Consider the following 20,055-nt stretch of genomic DNA (forward strand, 5'->3'; position numbering starts at 1 on the left):
CAGGTCACAGGCAGGCAGAGATAATGGTGGCATTAGGGTTTATTAGGCTGTGCCTCAGTACAGGCGTTGGGCCTTGCCCATGGTGCTCTTGATATATAAAGCCCGGACATTCTGCCAATTCTTCTTGAGCAATGACACTAGGAAATTGACAGCTAAGTGGATATTGTATACAAGCTCATCATCTGTCATCTTCACATGACCAACAGCCACTGCCAGACAGAGCACCTGTGGGAAAAGGACAACCAAATCAGGTTTGGTGGCTAGATGGACAGAAGAGAACACAGGGAGCGTGGGTACATCTACAAGCAAGGTGGCCAGGCCCTCCACTCATGGAGAAATGCCCTGCTCCCCAGCCGGGAAGACCAGGGCTATTTGAAGAGCTTCAATCCTGCTCAGTGACTATCATGTACTTTAAGTATCCATTATAATGCAAACCCAGCCTACCACAATGTGGGTAAATTTCAGGGCCCTGCCACATCACCAGGGCTTGACCTCCCTCCTACCTTCTTCATCTGGAACTTGATGGTGGACTTCACTTCATCGACTTTGGCCACCATGTTCTCATTGTGGGTGAGCAAGGAAGGGAACTTGCCAGCCTTATTCAGGCCTGGGCCCAGGATTCGTGGGATCTGCTTGATCAGAGACTCTGAAGCCAAAAAGGCATCATACTTCTTGGCTGGTAAAAGAGGAAGCCACTGGATTCTTAGGACCTGGCCGTGAAGGCAACCTCCAAACAGGGCTGTGAACCAACCACAGAAGTAGCCTCTACCCAGCACATTCTACCCCCGCCCACTTCCAGGTACCAAATCTTTTCCATCCCCTCCTCATTCAGCTGATCATCTCCATCCTACTTACTTCTACTGATCCAAAAACATTCACATAAAACCCGGTATCAGAAGCCCAGGTGGACTCACAATCCTTTTTGCAATGGAAAATGCACTCTGGCCAAAACCACTTAGGTTCAAATCCTGCTTACCACAGAACTGGGGCACGTTTCCTATCTGTAAAATGTTTAGACCACATAGGACCAGATTTTTTAAAATTAAACTTGAGCTTTAAGTGCAAATCCCAATTCAGAATATACTTACACTTGATTAGTCAACTCTTAATGGGTCTTCCCTGTTTAGAAAGAACCAACACCTACCTAGCCTCCTTCCCTTATAAAATTCAACCATCAAAGCAAATATGAAGAACCTTCCAAAGGCTAAAAAATACTACTCAAGATAATATGGGTGCATCTTGAATGACTGTTTTGTGTATGTGAAACCATCCTATGATTATCAATGATACTTTAATTAAAAAAAAAAAAAAACTACTCAGGTTAACCAACCACAGGTACTTTCAGTCATGACTCTACCTGCCTTCATTATTGTAAAGTCCAAATGGCAAGAATGCCACTTTCTAACACTCCTACTAAGAGAACTGCCTGCCCCGAACGCACCCCAAACACAAACCCACACATACCCAGCTTCTTCACCAGTTTCTTATTCTTGTTTAGTTTTTTTAGTGCCTCGATGTCCATGTGAGGGATCTCCACAGCCTTGGCCTCGTCACAGTGCTGCTGGTCCCCGAGCACACACACGGAGAACTTGGGGCGGGGAGTGGACTTAAGCCTGCATTTTTGGGGACAGAACAGGTCATGCCCAGCCCGGAGTCCCAAGGGCAGGTGAAGGGGTCTGGGAGCACTGCAGCCACCGAGCCTTACCCAGAGTGTCCACAATCACCATCAGCTAGTCTGGCTTCTCAAACTAGCCGGCGGGCTTGGCCAAAGGCCTCCCCACGCCTCCCCTCTTGTTTTAAGACCCAGGGTGGAGGTCCGTCCAGCCTCGCCGGCCCGGAGCAAGGAGGTCTCAACTACCCGGGTTCCTCAGTACCGCACGTGCCTGCCCGCCTCCGGCTCAAAGGAGCCTGAAGGGAGGAGCCGGGAACGCGGGGCACTGAAGGCTGGGTGGGGTCAGAACGGTGCCAACCTGACGGTGCCCGAGAAGCGTTTGTCCTTCTGAGGATCATAGTTCTTCAAGCTGATCTGCAACTCCACCGTCTCCAGAAACCTTAGAATGAGTCAATGAAGTTTACAAGCCGCCCGCGGCCTCCCGAACCGCCCAGGCCGGCAGACCCCACGGGGCCCGCGCTTACTTCCGGCGCTTGCGCTGGTTCCCGTGCAGGACTTCCCGCACCGCCTCGTAAAGGGTGTCGCGGGAGACCTTGCTGCTGCGAGAGAAAAGCAAGACGAGTGCTCAGCCCTGGGGTCCGCGGATCAACGCCCACGGCCTGTTCAGAAGCCTGAAGCTTCGAAACGGGAATTCCGGACACCAAGGCGAGCGATTTGGGTCCGAAAACCAGATGCAAGCCCCGAAAATGGGGAAACATACTGGCAGCCAGGCTTGGCGTACTAACTCGAACGCCGAGCCCGCAGATACATGCCTAGCAAGAAACACCCCTCAGTGGAGCAGAGGCAAGGACCACCCCCGATTCCGCCCGCTAGGTATCCCTCCCCACCGGGGCGCAGGAGTGGCAGATGAATGCGGATAGCACCCTACACACCACTTACCTCATGGTGGCCCGCACCGCAATAACCGAAAAAAGAGACCAACTCGGCTCGCGCATGCGCGCAAATAGTGCCCTTATTCTCGCGAGAAATGCTTTGTTCCTGTGGCTCCGCTCCCGAAAGCAGTCGGGGTCGCTCGATCGTGAGAGCGCCGCCGTCTGCGACCGCTGGAGGGTGCTGCTGTGCGGCTGCGCCGCTGGATCTGCACGAGGACTTGAAACGCTTGGGCAAGAGGCTGGGTCCTCCGCTCGCCATTCAGAAGCCACACGTACTGGGCTCCTCACCGTGATGGCCGCGAAGAGCATGCAATACCTGCATATTTGTCCCTCAGACCTCCTCTAACCACTTCCTCCTGCCGTCCGCACCTGCTTCAGTTCTCAAAAACAGGCTTTCCTCCTTACCTCTCTCCCTCACCATCTTGCTTTACTGGGGGCTCAAAGCTTCTGAGGAAGTTGTGAGAAAGGACGTGTCAAGAAAGTTCTGTTCCTGACTGGTCCTGACCTCTCAAGCCTCCAGCTCTCTCTTCGAGAGTGTATTTCTGTCTTGCTGAATAAAACTGTTTTCTTGCCTTCTCAGAAAAGAAAAAAATACCAAGTTCTGTTCCTGGCCCCCTCAAAGCCTGCAGTGGGCAAGAAGAGCTGGGAAGGTACTATAATGAGCTTTTCACCTGATAGCTGATTCAATAACGTCTACCTGCTAACTGTGTAAGAACCAGGAACCTAGCTAGGTGCTGCAGGAATATACAAATGTAAAGCAGACAAACCCTTCCTGCCCTTCCCTCTGCCCACAGTAAACCCAGGAGCCCTTCAAATCCCTCCTCAAAGGTCATCTGCCCAAAAGCCTTCTCCAACTCGACTGAGTCACTCCCACCTGCAAGCCTCCCTACCATGGTTGGTACACACCTCACCTACTCAACAGAGAACTCTGATAGGGCTGGAGTGGGTGGTAGCACACGTTATCCAGCCCACAGAACGTGAATGAATGACCTTCAGCACTCTACCACCTTCCCCTCACCAGACATTTCACCAGAAAAAAGATGCTTCTTGTCACTGAGCAGGGCAGGGTGGGGAGTGGCAGTGGTGTGTATGGGTTTTCAACAAACACCCAGAGTTAACAGGAAGACAGGCACTCCTAGTAACACATTACTGAATTTTTTATTAAATACCATTGATAAAGTATTACTCAAGTTAGTAACAAGAACATGGAGGATAGTAACATATACTTGAGCACAAGACATTTGTGCTGAACTCACAAGGAACCCTGGGCTCCTGGAAGATCATCTACTCAGGGTCTGCTTTGACTCTACTGAGGCCTATCAGAAAGCTTCCGGCCCCAAAGCCTGCAGAAGTGACAGGAGTGAGCCCAGGATCAGCAGCCCTGGGAAATCAAGTTCATCTAGCCCCCTTAGCCAGGGACCCTCCCTGATGGCTGGGCAGCCAAGATGGCCTCTCTGCAGCCTATAGCAAGGTGGTAGCTGATCCCTGGAATGACCAGACTCTGTCTTTACCCCTAAGGCAGGGAAAGTGCTGAGAGTAGAAATGTCCTTCAGGAAGCTGATGAGGAAGCTCCAGGAGGGTGGTCCCCTGGTGGATGGTCAGGCGGCCAGACGTCTCAGAGTGGCCTGCAGGGACTTCCTCAGAAAAGTCGTGTTGAGTTCTAGGGCTGCAGCCAAGCCCAGCCTCTGGGTCTCAGTAATCTAGTGAGAAGGAAGAATCATGTCAGGGCTCCAGCAGCTGATCCCTCCCCTCTCCCCTCTGCCCCTGGGCTCTGTTTAAAAAAGAGAAAGAAATCCAGGACACAAGGATGATGGAGATGACTCCCTGAGCAACTAACCTCATTATTTCACCAAGGTGAAGCAAGGTCTTTGGATTCAAGTAGACCTGGTGTCAAATACTAACTGCACAACTTCCTAAGCTACATTAATAATAGCTGCCAATTATTGGGGTGCTTACTATGTGGCAGCAATTTATATGCATTGCTTCATATAATCCTCACAACCCTCCAGTTGTACAGATGAGGGAACTTTGGTTCAGAGACCCTCCACTGTGACTGCCACATTCCTTCTGGGCCATACTTTTTCTTCCCTGATGTGTTGCTACAATCTCTGGACAGGTCTCCAATCCCCATTCTTTAAAGAGGCCAGAGGTTTCTTTTAAAATGCAAATCTGATCAATTCACTCCAGCTGCCACCGTCCACTCTCATGTTTTTAGGCCCCAACTACAATGAACTACCTGTAGATCCCCTTGAATGTTCACTTCCTACACTGTTTCCTTTGCCTGTAATGCCCTTTCCTCCATCCCAGCCCTTGACTACACTCAACCTTTAAGAGTCAGGAAGCCTATCCCATTTCCAACCACAAACAAGGTTTAGTTGCCCCCTCTTTCTTTGCCACAAAAGCCCTGTGTATTCCTCTTACCTGGCTCCTACCAGATATTATAATGATCTGATCTGTTTACCATCTCTCTCCCCTCTCACTAGCCCTTCTAGGGGAAATGGTCAAGTCAAGGACAGGGACTCTGTCATGCTCACTTTTGACTCCCCAATGCCCCATACAGCATCTGGCCCCTGTGGTATTGGCTAGACAAATGAACTCCTAAGCAGCCCCGTTCCCTAGTTAGTTCTGGGCTTGAACTTGTGGTCTCCCTGGCTAACTCAGGGTTTTCTGCCTGGCAAACATCTCTACACCCTCATGGCAGGCTCAGAGCCACAGGATCTGCCTGTGGCCCTATCAACACTCACGTTGGCCTGATACTTGGTCATCACTGTCAGCACGAGCTTGGCATAGGCTGTGGATGTGGTGGCCACTTGCCCCTCTTTACAAAGCTTCTCCATCAACACATTGAACTTCTCAGTGGTCACCTCCACCTGCATACACAGGGAGATGGGACAGTTGCACAAGAAAGGGCCCTGGATTCAATTCCCAACTCTACTATTTCCTACCTAGGTAACCCTGGGCAGGTCATTTAACCAAACTAAGCCTCAGTTTCCACATCTGTAAAATGGAGCTGATACCATCTACCTCTGAAGATCGTGAAAAGGATTAAGTGAGATATGCACATAAAGCCTGGGACATCGTCTCAGACAGTGGTGGCTACCGTTGCAAAGGTTCAGATTAGGATCAAGTTGAGGTCAAGGATTCTAGCTGGCTTAGTGGTTGAAGATATAAAGGAGAGGTCCCAAGGAGTACTGCCGAGACAACAACAGCTCTTCAAAACAGTAATTTAACAAGCACTTATACACCAGGCACTGCTTTGGGCACTTCATACAAACCGTCCCATTTAAATCTCACCCCAGTCTTGTATGGCAGATGCTATCATCACTCCCTTTTGTCGATGAGGAAACTGAGGCATAAAGAGGTTAGGTTAACTACTTATTATAAACAAATAAGGCAGAATTTTAGATACTGATTATAGAAAAATTGCCAAAATACATCATTAAGTAAAAAAAGCAAAGTACAGAGCACCGAGCTTAGTGTTATAATCTGTGTAAAACGCAGGGGAAAAGTAAATTTAAACATATGTCCTTACATATAAGGCAGCTCTAGAAGGGTTTCCCCTGAAACTACTTAACACTGATTAGCTCTGGGGAGGGGAATCTAGATGGCTGGGGGAATATTTTTCCTATATCCTTTTGTGTTTTTAAAATTGTAAACATATGAATCCAATATCTAGTCAAAATTAAATTAAATTTACACACACACTTCAGCTGGTAAGAGGCAGAGCTGGGATTTACCAGCCTTCAAGCAGCAGCACTCTCCCCATGTCACAGGGTACCCTGCTGCAGGGCAGCTGTCCTGATTGCCCCTCCATCACCAGAGGGATCAGAAACCAGGAGTCCCCCCACCCCAGCCTGTCCACAACACTGCAGCACTTCTTTGTCCATGCTCCCCAAGGAAGCCTGTTTACCTGCTGCTCCAGGAGTGACTGCAACACCAAGAAAGTCTCCTCCTTCCAGGGCAGCTCCAAGACCTGTCTGCAAAGCACAAGCCTGGGTGAGAAAAGCCAGGCTTCCCCCCAAAGCCTGGGTACCTACTGCTCCTAGCCCAAGGCAGGGTAAGGCCCTGGGGGGAGCCAACAGAGGAAGTAGTTGGAGCCCCTCTGATGCTGGCAGCCACCCAGCAGCCACTGCTGCAAGAGCCCATACACAGTGCTGCCAAAACCCAGGACTCCTGGGAGCTGACAGTGAAGGATTTGGCAGTGAGATGTACAAAGGTCCCTGAAAAACACAAGTCAAGAGTGCATCCTGAGTACCAAAGGTGAGGGTGACCCAGGGAAGAGGACAGTGATGGAGTGAGATGACACACAAGACTTCCTAGAGAAGGCAAGCCTTCCCTGCAGAGCCCAACCCATGGAGAGGTCCACACCAGCTGCATTTCTTGTTCTATTGTGCAGTCCTTAGCTTGTTTGGGAAGGCAGTGCGTCACAAGGAAGCAGTGTGGACCTCAGACTTGGACGCAAAGACTTGGGTTTGATACCAGGCTTTATTACTTGCTGGCTGTGTGACCTTTGGCCAGGTCCCTTAACCACTCTGAGCGCTATAGTTTTTCCATCTCTAAGGCGACAGTAGCACCTGCCTCACAGGATTGCTTGAAGACTAACTGAGATAATGAACACAAAGCACAGAGAATGCTCAGTAACTAGTGGCTGATTCTTTTGGGGGGACTATCCTCTTTTCATACTTAGCATTTTATATTTCATGTTTGTGTCCAATGGGGTCTTACCTACTCTTTGTTTTCTGTAGCAAGATACATGTCTCTATCTTGACTCCCAATTTTAATACCTGAATTAAGCACCGATTTAATAACAATTTTCGAGCACTTACTGGGTGCTAAATACTGTGCTGAGGTCTTTATATGCATTATCACATTTAATATCTAGAAAAATGCTAGAGTAAATATTATCCCCATTTTTCATATGAGGATATGGAGGCTCAGAGAGATGGAATAACCTGTTTGAATTCACACATTTAAATAAAAGACATGGTTGAGATTTGAAACAATGTGTGTCTGACTCCACAGCCAATGCTCTTAACCACTGTGCCACGTTCCAACTACATGGTGAACTACTCAAGTGTAGGGACCACCAGCCTCTTCTCTGCACACCCCTGCACAGAAGACTAAAACCCCGGGTTTGGGAAGATGCACAGGATGGCAACTTGCACAGGCCCACAGGTGGGAAGGCACAGCCAGGTTCAGTCAACAGTGAGGTGGGCTGAGCCATTGCCTATCTTTTAGGCACAGCATGTGGTCCCCAGCTGGCTCCAACTCCAGAAGCAGGCATGGCCAGAGGAAGGAGGTGGGAATGGGGGAAGCACAGGTCTGTATACTCACCCCAGCATTAGAAGCTGCATGTCTGGCTCCAGGGCCTTGTCCTTCATGAGGAAACACAGTAACTCTGTTTGAGCTGGACCTGGGCAGGGGAGAGAAGAAGGGAGAAGTCTGAGGAAAAATGGTAGGAGAGGATGGGACTAGTGGGGAACAGAACGCCTGGCTCTTTATGGGGGAGCATTGTCAGAGAAGCAACACGTACTCTTACTCATTGAATACTCAACTGCTAGGGCCACTCTGGGGTGAAGGATGCTGGGAACTGAGGGCAGAGCTACCAGGCCTGGGGCTGGTTTCAGAATCACCTGTTCCTGGGGCCTGCAGCACAGGGCTAAGGAGGGCTCTGCAGACTGGGTAGGTATACTTGGCACAGAAGGAGGTCAGAGCAGTTGTGAGCAGGCGGGAGGGTGAAGAAGTCAAGGAGAGAATCTACAGCCAATAGGGAGGAAAATATTAAATCATTTCTTCTTTCAATAATTATTTATTAGACACATATTTCAGATGGTGATACATGTTACAAAGAAAAAAAAGTTATTTTATAGGACTCATATGGGCCTACCCATTGGAAAAGACATAGCTCCCTTCCCCAGCTCTCAAATCTCTTTGGGTCTGGAGCCCAAGAGGGAGGAGTTAGATGCCATGTGGATAGATGGTCTGGGGGCCCAAGCTCTTCCTGTGTCCCAGGCTGTGCAGAAAGGCCAGGTGGCTGCGACCCCTTTTCCCAAGCACCACCCTTCTGAGGGCTCAGTCTCTCCCTCAATGTCACTGGCATTCCAAGCGCATCCCAGTGCACCTACTCGTCCAAGAAAGAGGCTCCTGGTCAGCACAGCAGCATTACCAAGGCTAAGATCTGGTGAAAGGGACAGCAACCAGGTGCAGAAGCACAGCAGAGCTGTGTCCGAGAGCTGGGAGAGCTGCAGCCGGGAGCAGAGCAGGTCCATCTGCCGAGTAGGAGAAAGGACACAGGGACACTCTTGTCTGCTAGGATGTCTCAAGCGAAGAGGGCAACAGAGCAGTAGGGCAAGGACACTCTAGGGTAAGGTAAGGCTGGCAGAGCTGCCATACAGGGAGGAACCAAGGGCTAAAATAAAGCACTCAGTGTGACCCCTGCCCTTGGGGAGACCCAAAAACCCAACAAAATCCCCTCCCCAAATTCCCACACGAGGCAGGTAAACACAAACTTCAATGGAAAAAGGCTGGAGAGAGGGGGTGTGTCTTTAGGGCCAGTCTTTCTGGACTCACCTGGCTGGGACAGCAATCATGGAGAAGCTGCAGCTCAACGGGGAGGGCACCATCCAATCCCTCCAATCCCTGGGAAGGCAAATCCCATGTTAGGGCTGGCAGAGCCTCAGTGACAATACCCTGAGGCCATCCCTTCAACTGGCAGAGTAGGTGGCTGTGGACCCCGGATGCTACCAAAGAGAACTTGCCTGGGGTTAGATGACATTATCTGTACTTGGGCCAAGGAAAGCCCCTGCAGTGACCTCAGATCTTCACTCCACAACCCACCCCCACTGACCCAAATAGCCTATGCCTCACTGCACTGGGGCTTCCCTTCCAGGCAGATGGTGGAAAAGTGGCTAGGTGAACAGAATAGGGCCAGTCACCTCCTCAAGGGTCTTGAGCAGCTGCTGCAGCCTGGGAACCTGGTCCTGTGGAGGAAAGCCCAGTCACTGACAAGTCCTTACCCACGCAGGGCTGTTCCAAGCCCCATCCTGGCTTACTTTCCTGAGAAGACCCCAGGTTAGAGGAAGCTAGTGGGCAAAGATGATTCAAGAGAGCCAAGAACATGACACCTAAACTTTGAAAAGTTTTTAAGAACTCAAACTAGACAAGGCCCATGTAAACCCAGCTTTTAGAACTGTCTTTTCTGCATCCCCACCCTACTGGGGGCAGACCCAAGCCTTGGGTTGAGTGGCCATGCCGGATGCTAGCACAACTGTGCCCACCCCCACAGGACAGGCTGGCAGGGGTGCCTCTGGAGTCTCTCCTCTTGCATGGCACCCTTTAACCTCATGTCATAGTTCATTAGGCCTATTGTTTCCCATCTCCAGTAACTCCCTTCTCCACCCTCACCTCAGAGTCTGTGGAACAGAGACTACGTTCCCTTGGCCCCACCCTCCCTCCCTTTGCTCCATGGACTAAAGTTGTCCCAATTGGGAAATAGTTTCCCAACCAGCTTTTGCACTGAAAAAATCCCGCATTCCTGAAGGATCGCTCTAAAGCCAGACTCCTCACCCTATTACCTGGATAGCTTTGGGTAACTCCAAACTCTCAGCAAGGTCCTTGGCATCCTCCAGACTCTGACCAGCCTCACTGGGCTCAGCCTCCATGACAGGTTGGTTCTCAATGGGAGATGCACCTCCTCCATCTGCCAGGGATTCCAAAGATTCATGTTCAGGTCTCTCCTCCTGACCACCTCCTTCTTCTTCTGTCCTTTCCAAGCCCCGGAACCTTTTGGGGGCTCTTTCCCTCTCAGGACTGATAGGCTCTTCCTCGGGCTCCTTTCTGCGTTTTCCAGGCCACTGGGAGTCCTTGTGCTCCTCCTCCTCCTCCTCTTCCTCTTCAGAGTCTGGAGCCTGGGGCAATGTCAACCTCCTGTCCCCTTGGCCCAGCCGCCTACACAAGCCTTGCAGCTGTCTCTGGCACCTTTTAGACAGTGGGGATGCTCCCTCAGTGGAGACCCCAATGCCCATATCCCTTCGCAGCAATTCCCCAAGGGCCCGGAGCCAGACATCAGGGTCAGGGCTTAGGTCCTGCTGTGCAACCCGCAGCACAGGGAGGAGCCTGCTTTCAGGCAGCGATGGCCAAACAGCCATCAGCAGGGACATCAGGTTCCTCTGGCATAATTGGGGGAGTCGCAGCAGCAGCGGTTTCCTGGGTAGCAGAGAGAGGACAAGGAGTTAAGAGTGTCTTGCTGAACTTGCTGCACTGATGGACAGTGACTGCATTGGGGTATGGGTGGGGACTTGATAATATGGGTAAATGTAGTAACCACATTGTTTTTTCATGTGAAACCTTCATAAGAGTGTATATCAATCATACCTTAATAAAAAATTAAATAAAAACAAAAGAGTGTCTTGCTGAAAGGAGCATAGGACAGACAGGATAAATCTAGAAGCTAGATGGCAATGGATAGATAAGGTGGGTTGTTGGGGGGGCAGAATCGTGAGCCAGTGTGGAAGGAGAAGGGACAGCATGAGAGTCATTCAACAAGCGTTCATTGAGTATTCTTTGGGGGGCCCTGCACTTCAACATCTACTTCAGCTCAGAAGTTCACACTGAAACTATATCAGATCCATGCTTGTTTCACATAAAAAAGAAAAAAGTCCTCTCCCAAACTTTGTGTAAGAATAATACTCCAAGATGCTGTGTAATGCCTTGTCTGCTCCCCTTGGCAGCGCCCTGGAACTCACAGGGTTACATCTGTCTAGCTCTGATGTTCCTTTCACCAAACTGAGTCCCTGAGAGAAGGCAGCGTCGCCTTCCTGTGTCCCAGTCCACAGAAGGCACCTGAGTGAATTAACTCTCTGAGAATAAGCCGTCTGTAAAGGCACAGATCCAGAGGTTGGGTGCCCTGAGGCCTGCTGGCATGGTAAGTCACCGGTGCACCAAGCCTGTCACCCACCCTGCCTCCATTCCTCTCTACACATGACTGCAGGGCTGTTTGTTACCACGCACAGAAGCACTAGGGGTGTTTGTGAGAAAATAAAACCAACTTTTATGTTTTTGTGGGGAAAAAAAAACTAGTGAGAGAGAAAACTAGAGTAAAAGTTACAAAGATGGTCAGTTTGTGGTGGAGAATATTTGGAGTATATAGGTGGGGAGGACCCTACTCCACGGGCTTTGCGCTGTTTTTGTATGCCTATGGACCCCCTTATCAGAATAGGAGTGTTAAATGCATAAAATACATAGGATTTCAAAAGAAACCAGTTATACTTGAGTGCAGTTCTATCCAGAAACACTGGGCTAAGTCCCCCTCCCCTTACTCTGTCCAGAAAAAGCCAGACAGCTGGACAAACATTCCTAAAACCTCCAATTTGGAAATTCAGGAAGTTTTTCTGATCCATCTCTGGAAAGAAATTCAAAGTGGAGTATGGTTAGAAAATATCATAACTCCTATTTCTACTTATCTAAAACATAAGAAATCAAGTATTACAAATATTTAATGTGTAATCAAACATTTATTGGTCCTCCACACTCCAGTCTCCAGCCTAACTGGGAGGGCGGCGTCTAAGAGTGGAGGGCCCGCTCTCCAGCCCCCCTACAGGCTGAAGGTGGCACCTCACTCACTTGCTTTACTTTCTGTGTATTTAACTATTAAGTGCATTTATGGATACTGTATTTTTTTTAACAAAAGGAACTCTCACAAAAATGGACACGTGTATTATAAGAATGCCTGAGAAGAAACTGAGTACCAATAAGGGCAGCACAACCCAATAAGAAAATGGCAGAGCTGACACTGGTAGTAATTCCTTCAGTCACATAGAGGAAAAGTTCAGACTCCTAAGACAAGAATTTATCAACACCTTCCTTAAGGGAAGTGACCTTGCCCTAAAATGTTTATTATGCTTGGAAAACTTGATAATATAAAGGCACCACGATCAGACATTTATTGTCATCACTTTTAAAATCTCTATTTTTGTTTACTTTATGTACGTATTTTAACGCGTGTACGCGTTATACATAAGTGTGCATAGTATACCTACATATATCTATACTAGACCAGCTCGATTTTTTTAGAGATGGAAGTATGCGATCAAGATCAATTTGAGTCCACTGCCTTATAATTATTCATTTACACTCAAACGGAGGCGTGTCTCACGCCTAGGTATGCGGCGCCGGCCTGCGCACAGCAGGTACCCAATCTCTTGGACGGCGCCTCCACACACGGTGCGCGGCAGAGAACCCCCCTCCGGGCCTCGGGCGCCTCATCTACGGGAGTCGGGTAGCGCCAGCCCCTGCCTCCGCGGCTGTGGGGGAAGAAATGCGGAACGGGGGGCCTCGGGCGGCCGACTTACAACTCCAAGCGACAGTCCGGGCCCTCCACGACGGGTTCCTCCCGGCACAGCGCCTCGAGGACGCGGCCCCAGTCGAAGGGCTCCCCGCCGCGGCTGCCCAGGGCCCGCAGCACCCCCAGGCCGCGCCGCGCCCCGTCGGGGCCCCCCTGCAGCGCCTGCAGCAGGAGGTAGGCGGGGGCCTCCAGCTGCGCCCAGGGCGCCTGCCCCGCGCCCTCAGCCTGAGGGGGCGCCGCCTCCGGGGCCGCCATGCCCGCGGCCCGGGTGCCGCGCGGTCCCCGCTCTGGTTTCGGGCCTCAGCTCGGAAGCCTGGAGTAAGTGAGGGAGACTCCAGCGCCGCACCCGACGCCGCGGAGGGTGCGCTCCCGCACCAGCCACACACACCCCAGGCTCCGCCCCGCAGCCCCGGGGACCGCGCAACTCGCGCGCATAGGCCGAAAAGGAAGGGCGCGCGCGGTGCGGCGGGGCGCGAGACCGGACGTGAGGCGGGGCCAGTAGTGGTTCCTGCCGCAGAGGAGGGGTACAGAGAAGGGGCGGGGCGAAGGCGGAGAGCGCGCTTTCCACGGGGCGGGGCCAGAAGGGGTTAGTTCTTGGGCGGGGTCATGCGGGGTCGAATAAGGTGGGCTCTACAATACAGGGGCGGATCACCTTCAGCTGACCTTAACCTTCGTCCTTCCACCACAGCTCCCAGAAGTGGCGTGGAGGGCGCGGTGCAGAATGGATGTTAGGGATCCTATTGTACTTCAGGATCCAAGCATCATTTAATTTTAGTTGATGTGCATGTTGTTTGTAGATCACGACCTTTGCGATAGTATTTGATCACAATTCACCACCCCACCGTAATATCACGTCTTCCACAGGACATCAGCTGCCAACGTTCGGGTCCAGGCCTCGTGAAATATTTGGTGTACAGATATCCTTGAGAATGGGGTCGCAGTAAAACCTAATGCCATCTATATGGCCAAAGGCCTTGCTGTGAACTTCCTCCCAAACACCAAGCAGCTACCTTGCTTCGGTTGTTGGTAAGGGGCCCGGAGTAGCTCCACCCCTCAGAGTTTTGGTTTAAGGAAATCTGCCGGAGGAAGGTACGCTTCCAGCGAAGGGAGGGATCATTGCTGAGGATAGAAATACCGAGAGAGTGGGAGAAGAGCCTCACAGCACCCCATCAACCCTATTTTGGGCGTCAGCTTTTATATTACCCCCCCACACATGCATACCCACTCATTCAGTAAATCTTTACAGAGCACATAGGGCTGGGGATAAAGGGAATAAGGTAAAATCCCTTGCCCTCATTGTTGCTGACACTCAAGTGAGGAAAGACAGACATCTAAATAACAATAGAATGTATGATTGTGTTAAGTGCTTTCAAGAATAATATGACAGGGAAGGGAGACAGAGTGAGGTAGTTTTAAATAGCTAGTCAGGCAAGATGAACCTGAAGCAGTTAAGGGATCAAGCCAGGTGAGGGTCTGTGTGGAGACCATTTCAGGAGGAGAAAAAAAGCAAATGCAAAGGCCCTGGGACAGAAGTGTGACTGGAGCAGAGTGCAGTTCCTGGGAATAGATGAGATCGAAGAGGTAACCAGGCCAGATCTTGTGAGGCCTTGAGGCCATTGAGAAGACTTCGGCTTTCACTCACTAGTATGAGAAGCCAGAGGAATATTTTGAGCCAAATTTTGGAGCCAAAATTTTTATTTTTCCAAAATGATTTCAAAGGAGCTGTTGGAAAAGACTAAGGAGTATTTCTTAGATAGTGCCTGCTTTGCAAAGGCCAAAGTAGTAGAAAAGAAGTTTCTTCCAGGCACCTCTATCTCAGGTTAGCAGCTCTAACTTCATAGATATTTTTGTCTTCAGATGACCAGCTGTTGGGAGGGAGGCAGGCCCTGACAAGTAGTGGACAGGCCCAAGAATGCCAAACAGCCTTCAATGCCCTGCCCATCCTCAACCAACTACTTTACTCTGTGGTGGCTCCAGCTCCTGTCCACCAAGCTCTGCATTCTAGCCATTGGGAAGGAGAGCAGGGAGAAAAGTTCTAAATGTGGTTCAAGAAACCCGAGGGATCCTCAAGATCCTTTCATGAGATCTGTGATGACATCACTTTTTTCATAATACTAAGATGTTATTTGCCCTTTCCTCTCTCATTCTTGTATACATGTACAGTGAAGTTTTCAGACTGAATGCAGAAGCAATCCTTGGTTGGAGAGGGTGGCATGGGGTGTCTGGGCTATAAGCAGACACTCTTCAGACACCAAGGATGATAGCTTAGGTGCATTTTATTGGTTTTTTCTTTCAGAATTCTACAAAAGAGCAAAGTTAAAAACCAAGTCCCTGGCAAGAAGGTGAGAACCTTCCTCTTTCCCAAGAGCCCTCCACTCCTCCCCATGTTCCCCAGCTGTGCCACTGCTGCAGTTCATGGAGGTGGAGGGCTTGCTACTTTCATCCCCACCAAGCCCCAGAAGGGAAGAGACATACCACCAAGCAACCCCTACCCCTCAGCCCCTTCTACCCCTGCCCCACATGTTGATGCTGGTTACAGGAGGCTGTGGTAAGAACTGTTGGGATCCAGTAGGAGTTCTGAACCCAAGCAGGCCATGGCCAGGGCACAGTCCATGAAGAACACTTCATCCTCTGGCTCAGTGCCCCCTAGGAAGGTTGTCAAGCCCAGCACCTGGGAGTAGAGAAGGACATTAGTAAAAACCCATCATTTTCAACCTGAGCTGCTCCAGGAACAGGGGAATCAAGGCTGACACATAAGGTTGGGCAGGATGTCACAATGGTACCACATCTAAGTGGGTACTGTTATTATCATGAACATGATTTATAGGTTTTACATTTATCACAGACATTTATTATAAATCATGACCAGCAGCCTCCCCTGCCCCATAATCTTGCTGTTACCACCTCACTGCCAGAGGCCAACTGCATACTCGCAGTCCGGGGAGGGTCAGAAGTCAGAGCCTTATCCGGGAGCTGGTGTAGGTAAATACAGTCAGACTTGAAGGGGCAGCGGCCATGCCCGCGTGTGAAGAACCGGCATCGGATTTGGCTAGGAGAGGGCAGAAGAAGGGAAGAAAAGGGGCAAGAGCACTCAAGGCTGACACCTAATAGGTGTTGGATAGGTGTACACAGCACAAAGGCACCAACCACATCTAGGCAGGCACTACTAGCATCACAATGTAGATTTTACATTTCTTGCAACTATTTTCCAGTAGAGGGCACTAAAGTGTCTTAAGGAGTACCTTCTTTAATTCCCACAGATTCTCTTTGGGCCCTATTGACCCTGGGAATCTCCTTTCCTTCTTTCAACTAAATTTCAATAATACAACCAAAAGGGTGGGGGTGGGGGGAGGCAGCAGATAACCCTAAAATGTGTCTTTAACCAAGTTAGGATAATGTCCTGTTCTGAGGAACAGTCTTATGATTTGATAATAGCTAGTTAATGAAATTGATTAAGAAGTTTCCCACTTCTGAGATTTCACATTTCACTCCGTGAAAGGTCAGGAAGGGTTTGTGGGCAACTTGGGATCCACTTTGGTAGGACCAGCTTTCTTCCTGCAGAGAAAGACGGACGAGAGCAGGGAAAAGGACAGAGCTCATGTTGGAGCATTTTCCTGCATTACCACACTCTGCTTGATTCCAGCACAGCTGAGTCTTTCTCACTTCACACAGGCCTGTGTGAACGTAGGACCCCACGGACCACCCAAGTGGGAAGCCTGGGAATCCCTCTATATGACTATCCCTTCTTCTTACTCCTACCATTTGACCAAACCTAGCATCAGGACCCCCTCCATCTACATACCCTACAAACCCCCACCCTCAACCTGTCCAAATGGCCCATCAGCACCCTCCCCCAGCTCTCACATGGCAGTAGCAATCCCGTGGCCACCAGTGCTGGAAACTAAATTACCTTAGATTTTCCTTTCAATTTCATGGTCAGTTGGCCACCTGGTGGGGCTCTTCCTCTCCACCTCACCGTCTAGTTAATATCTTCCCACCATTCCTTGTAGTATGTGCTCCGAGCCAGAATGCCTGGGTTCAAATCCCACTTCCTCACTCAAGTCACACTGACCATGCCTCAGTTTCTTCTGTAGCATGAGGACAGTAAGAGTCCCTACTCCATGGAGTTTATGATGTGCAAAGTCTTTCATACACAGTAGTACCTCTCTGCTGTCTCCTATCATAGGCAGGCCTGGGTGCTCCCCTCTGGCCTAGATAACTTCCAAGGACTCCCAGCTGCCAGTAGATCCCCACTTCAACCTCTCTCTGACTAGAGTGCTCTCATTTTTCTCTTCCTGAGGAGCCCCTAAGCCTCTTCCAACACCCAACTCACACACTTCCCCTCTGAGAGACTCACCCACATTTTTTCTCAGTAACTTTGTTAATGCAGCTATAACAGTTCACAGGCAAAATCCAGGTGTCTTCACCACAAGGTTCCATGTCTCACAAGCAGAGACAAGACTTTCTTCTTTATCCCACCCTTTATCCAAGTTCACTTTGCATATGTCAAGCACGCTAAGCCCTTTGGGAAGGTGGAATTAAGAACATGGGATTGTAGCTAATTCCAGATGTGGGATAAATGCCGACCCTCTCCAAGAGATTAAAAACTTCCCCCATCTCCAAGCACTGTCTTTTGGTCTCCTTCCCAGAGACCCCATGTTTTCAAAGATCATCTAAGCAAACAACATGTAGTAATATCAACTTACTTCCCTCTTACAAAAATCAGAAATAAAAACCAAGCAGCGCTTCTCATTGCACTGAGAGAACCAGAGTTACCCTGCATGGATCCTGAGCCAGGCTAGGACAGGACCGTGGCCTTGCTCTCCTGCTGCTGCCTGTCACTCACCACTACTCCTTGGGTTTTCTGAAGTAGTGGAAATAGCTCACACCCTTGCCACCTCCATCACTCTGAACTTCCAAGATTTGGGGGCTTCCAGGTTGAGAAGCGTGGCTGAGCTGGAATGGAAGGGGGCTGTTTTCCCCTGTTCCCTAACCCCGAGTCATATTGCCCCTGCCAGCCTCACCTGGTCCGAGCCTTGAAATTCTTGATGAGTTGCTCCTTTTCAGCCTCCCTGCTCACCCAGAATTTGTGCGGGATGATGTAGCTGGAGTGCACTCGGCACTGGGGACAGGCCCTATGGGGCGGGGTGTGGTGGGAGGTGGGAGAAGAATGGTCACCAGCCTACAGGCCAGCCCCCAAGCCTGCGGGGAGTTTCCCTCCCTCACTGAGAACTCCATGACACTGACTTGATGACATCCAGCGGGAAGTCCTGTTGGCTCTTCCTCCAGGTGCGCAGGCAGCCCAGGCAGTGTGCATGGGTGCAGTTGGGCAGGATGCCGAAGATCCGCTCAGCCTCTGGCTTGTCCCACACCTTGTCCATGCAAATGCCACACACCACGTCCCGACTGTCCTGCTCCCTCTGCAGCCAAAGGCAGGGTCAGAGCACACCCCAGCCCCCAACTGCCACCTCAAATATAGCCCCAGGGGCCACAGAGCCCTCCTCCAGCAGGTCTGGGCATCTCAGAGGTTCAGCATCTCTCTCCCACTACCTGTTGCATCTCAAGGCCCAAGCTGTGAAGTGGAGCCACAAGTTCCTGGACAGTATTTGACTGAGGAGTAGACTTCTGGGAGTAGCTGTGATTGCGGTTAGCAGCTGTCGGGGAAAAATGGATCCATTCACTCATCTACTCATTCATGGGGCATCCAGTGAGTGTTTGCTGCATACAAGGCTCTGTGGGCACACGAAGTCTTGCCCCCAGGTACTCAGAGTCCCATCAGAACTATAAATCTCTAATACAACTACTTAGAACTGTGCTGTCCAGTACAGCAGCCACTCACCACGTGAGGCTTTTAAGCATGTGAAAGGGAGCTAGCCCAAACTGAGGTGTGCTGTAAGTGTCAAATGCATGAGGTTTTGAAGCTTAGTACCAAAACAGACTTCACTAATTTCATATTTAACTAATAACTTTTTATATTGATTGCATGCTAAAAATATTGATAATGTCAGATGTAAAATTTGTATATATTGGGTTGCCATATAATCCAGCAATTCCACCCCGAGGTATAAATGAAAATACAAATCTACACAAGAACATGTACATAAATGCTCATAGCAACGTGATTCATAATAGCCAAAAAGCAAAAACAACCCAAGTGTCCATCAGTTGATGAAGGAATAAAACAAAATGTGGCATAGCATTTTATACCAGGCAGTGGAATGTTATCTGGCCATAAAAAGGAACAAAGTACCAATACATGCTACAACACAGATGAACCCAGAACATTTTGCGTAAGTAAAAGAAGCCAGATGCAAAAGGCCACATATTGTGTGATTCCATTTCTGTGAAAAGTCCAAAAGAGGCAAATTCATAAAGACAGAAAGACAAGTGGTTGCCAGTAGCTGGGAGAGTAGGTGGATGGAGAGTGACTGCTAATGGGTTTCTTCTTGAGGCAGTGAAAATCTGCTAAAATCAGATGGAGGTAATGTTTGTTTGACACTTGATACACAGTATTACACTGAACTACATACTTTAAGTTGGCGAATTTTTTGGTTTGTGAATTACATCTCAATAAAGCTGTTACCAAAAATTACTTACATGACTTATATTTCTGTTGGAGAGTGTTGAATTAGAGCAACAATTTAAAAAATAACCACTAGCATTTAGGGTTTATCAGGTGCCAGATACTGTGCTAAAGCGCATTACACACATGAACTCACCACATACTTATATGACACTATGAGGTAGGTATATCAGTGCCCTTTTGTAAATGAGGAAACCGAGGACCAGAGAGGTTAGGTGACTTGTTCAAGATCACACAGCTACTACGTGGTGGAGCTGGCATTTGAAACTGTGCAGTTTGACCCCACAGGTGTCATGGTGTTCTACTGCAATCACACACACAAAAACAGAGCTGGAGGAAAATTCCCTTTGGCTGGGAATCTTGCAGAGGGAGAAGGGTGGAAGGAAATATAAATCTGCTTCAAAACAGAGCAGGAACCCTGGTCCCGGATGCCACTTGCGCCCACCTGCAGTGCCCCTGATGACTCACGTGCTGGCGACAGGGACTTCCAGGAACCGCCACCAACCTCCTTGGTCCTGTTGTCCAACCCCTCCAGGCCAGGCTCTGTGCCCCAGCAGACTCCAGCCCTGCCCCAACCCACAGCCAC

General features: G+C 49.8%; 3 protein-coding genes across 12 annotated transcripts; all 3 read right to left on the bottom strand.

Annotated features, from left to right (window-relative positions):
- Positions 1-21: 21 nt before the first annotated feature.
- RPL10A (ribosomal protein L10a) lies at positions 22-2,868 on the bottom strand. Its single transcript, XM_036920084.2, has 6 exons — positions 2,552-2,868; positions 2,137-2,211; positions 1,971-2,051; positions 1,465-1,613; positions 504-676; positions 22-225 (listed from the first exon to the last, which is right to left on the bottom strand). Exons 1-6 carry the CDS (start codon positions 2,851-2,853, stop codon positions 55-57), a joined length of 951 nt encoding a protein of 316 aa, XP_036775979.2. The 5' UTR covers positions 2,854-2,868; the 3' UTR covers positions 22-54.
- An 815-nt stretch (positions 2,869-3,683) lies between these two features.
- Positions 3,684-13,284, bottom strand: FANCE (FA complementation group E). 8 transcript variants are annotated; one of them, XM_036920071.2, is made up of 10 exons: positions 12,894-13,284; positions 10,119-10,749; positions 9,480-9,524; positions 9,115-9,183; positions 8,670-8,813; positions 8,178-8,301; positions 7,879-7,957; positions 6,455-6,521; positions 5,289-5,414; positions 3,684-4,244 (listed from the first exon to the last, which is right to left on the bottom strand). In XM_036920071.2, the coding sequence occupies exons 1-10, from the start codon at positions 13,139-13,141 to the stop codon at positions 4,143-4,145; spliced, it is 1,635 nt and encodes a 544-aa protein (XP_036775966.2). In that variant the 5' UTR covers positions 13,142-13,284; the 3' UTR covers positions 3,684-4,142. The 8 variants fall into 8 exon arrangements, 7 of the variants coding, with proteins under 7 accessions (XP_036775966.2, XP_036775965.2, XP_036775968.2 ...); XM_036920070.2 differs by having other exon boundaries at positions 8,100-8,301; XR_005031715.2 differs by having other exon boundaries at positions 4,127-4,244; positions 6,455-6,517; positions 8,100-8,301.
- Positions 13,285-14,096: 812 nt separating this feature from the next.
- LOC118929715 (probable E3 ubiquitin-protein ligase makorin-1) lies at positions 14,097-20,041 on the bottom strand. Of its 3 annotated transcripts, XM_057494140.1 has the most exons (6): positions 19,915-20,041; positions 18,437-18,540; positions 18,134-18,306; positions 17,911-18,021; positions 15,788-15,935; positions 14,101-15,557 (listed from the first exon to the last, which is right to left on the bottom strand). In XM_057494140.1, the coding sequence occupies exons 2-6, from the start codon at positions 18,443-18,445 to the stop codon at positions 15,420-15,422; spliced, it is 579 nt and encodes a 192-aa protein (XP_057350123.1). In that variant the 5' UTR covers positions 18,446-18,540; positions 19,915-20,041; the 3' UTR covers positions 14,101-15,419. The 3 variants fall into 3 exon arrangements, with proteins under 3 accessions (XP_057350122.1, XP_036775980.1, XP_057350123.1); XM_057494139.1 differs by having other exon boundaries at positions 14,097-15,557; positions 18,437-20,011; XM_036920085.2 differs by having other exon boundaries at positions 14,099-15,557; positions 15,791-15,935; positions 18,437-20,011.
- Between the last annotated feature and the right edge of the window lie 14 nt (positions 20,042-20,055).

The sequence above is a fragment of the Manis pentadactyla genome, chromosome 16 (assembly GCF_030020395.1).
Source record: "Manis pentadactyla isolate mManPen7 chromosome 16, mManPen7.hap1, whole genome shotgun sequence".
Classification (NCBI taxonomy): Eukaryota; Metazoa; Chordata; class Mammalia; order Pholidota; family Manidae; genus Manis; species Manis pentadactyla.

Excerpts from the sequence above, each read along its gene's own strand:
- RPL10A (XM_036920084.2), bottom strand. The coding sequence starts at position 2,853 with ATGCTCTTCGCGGCCATCACGGTGAGGAGCCCAGTACGTGTGGCTTCT. Across the intron at positions 2,052-2,136 it reads AACCAGCGCAAGCGCCGGAA|GTTTCTGGAGACGGTGGAGT; the intron begins GTAAGCGCGGGC and ends ACTCATTCTAAG. Across the intron at positions 677-1,464 it reads GAAACTGGTGAAGAAGCTGG|CCAAGAAGTATGATGCCTTT; the intron begins GTATGTGTGGGT and ends CTCTTTTACCAG.
- FANCE (XM_036920070.2), bottom strand. The coding sequence starts at position 13,141 with ATGGCGGCCCCGGAGGCGGCGCCCCCTCAGGCTGAGGGCGCGGGGCAG. Across the intron at positions 8,302-8,669 it reads GGAGCCTCTTTCTTGGACGA|ATTCTCTCCTTGACTTCTTC; the intron begins GTAGGTGCACTG and ends TATTGGCTGTAG. Across the intron at positions 6,522-7,878 it reads ATGCAGCTTCTAATGCTGGG|ACAGGTCTTGGAGCTGCCCT; the intron begins GTGAGTATACAG and ends TGTGCTTTGCAG.
- LOC118929715 (XM_057494139.1), bottom strand. The coding sequence starts at position 18,571 with ATGAGTGAATGGATCCATTTTTCCCCGACAGCTGCTAACCGCAATCAC. Across the intron at positions 18,307-18,436 it reads TGGGCCTTGAGATGCAACAG|AGGGAGCAGGACAGTCGGGA; the intron begins GTAGTGGGAGAG and ends CTTTGGCTGCAG. Across the intron at positions 15,936-17,910 it reads AATTTCAAGGCTCGGACCAG|CCAAATCCGATGCCGGTTCT; the intron begins GTGAGGCTGGCA and ends GCCCTCTCCTAG.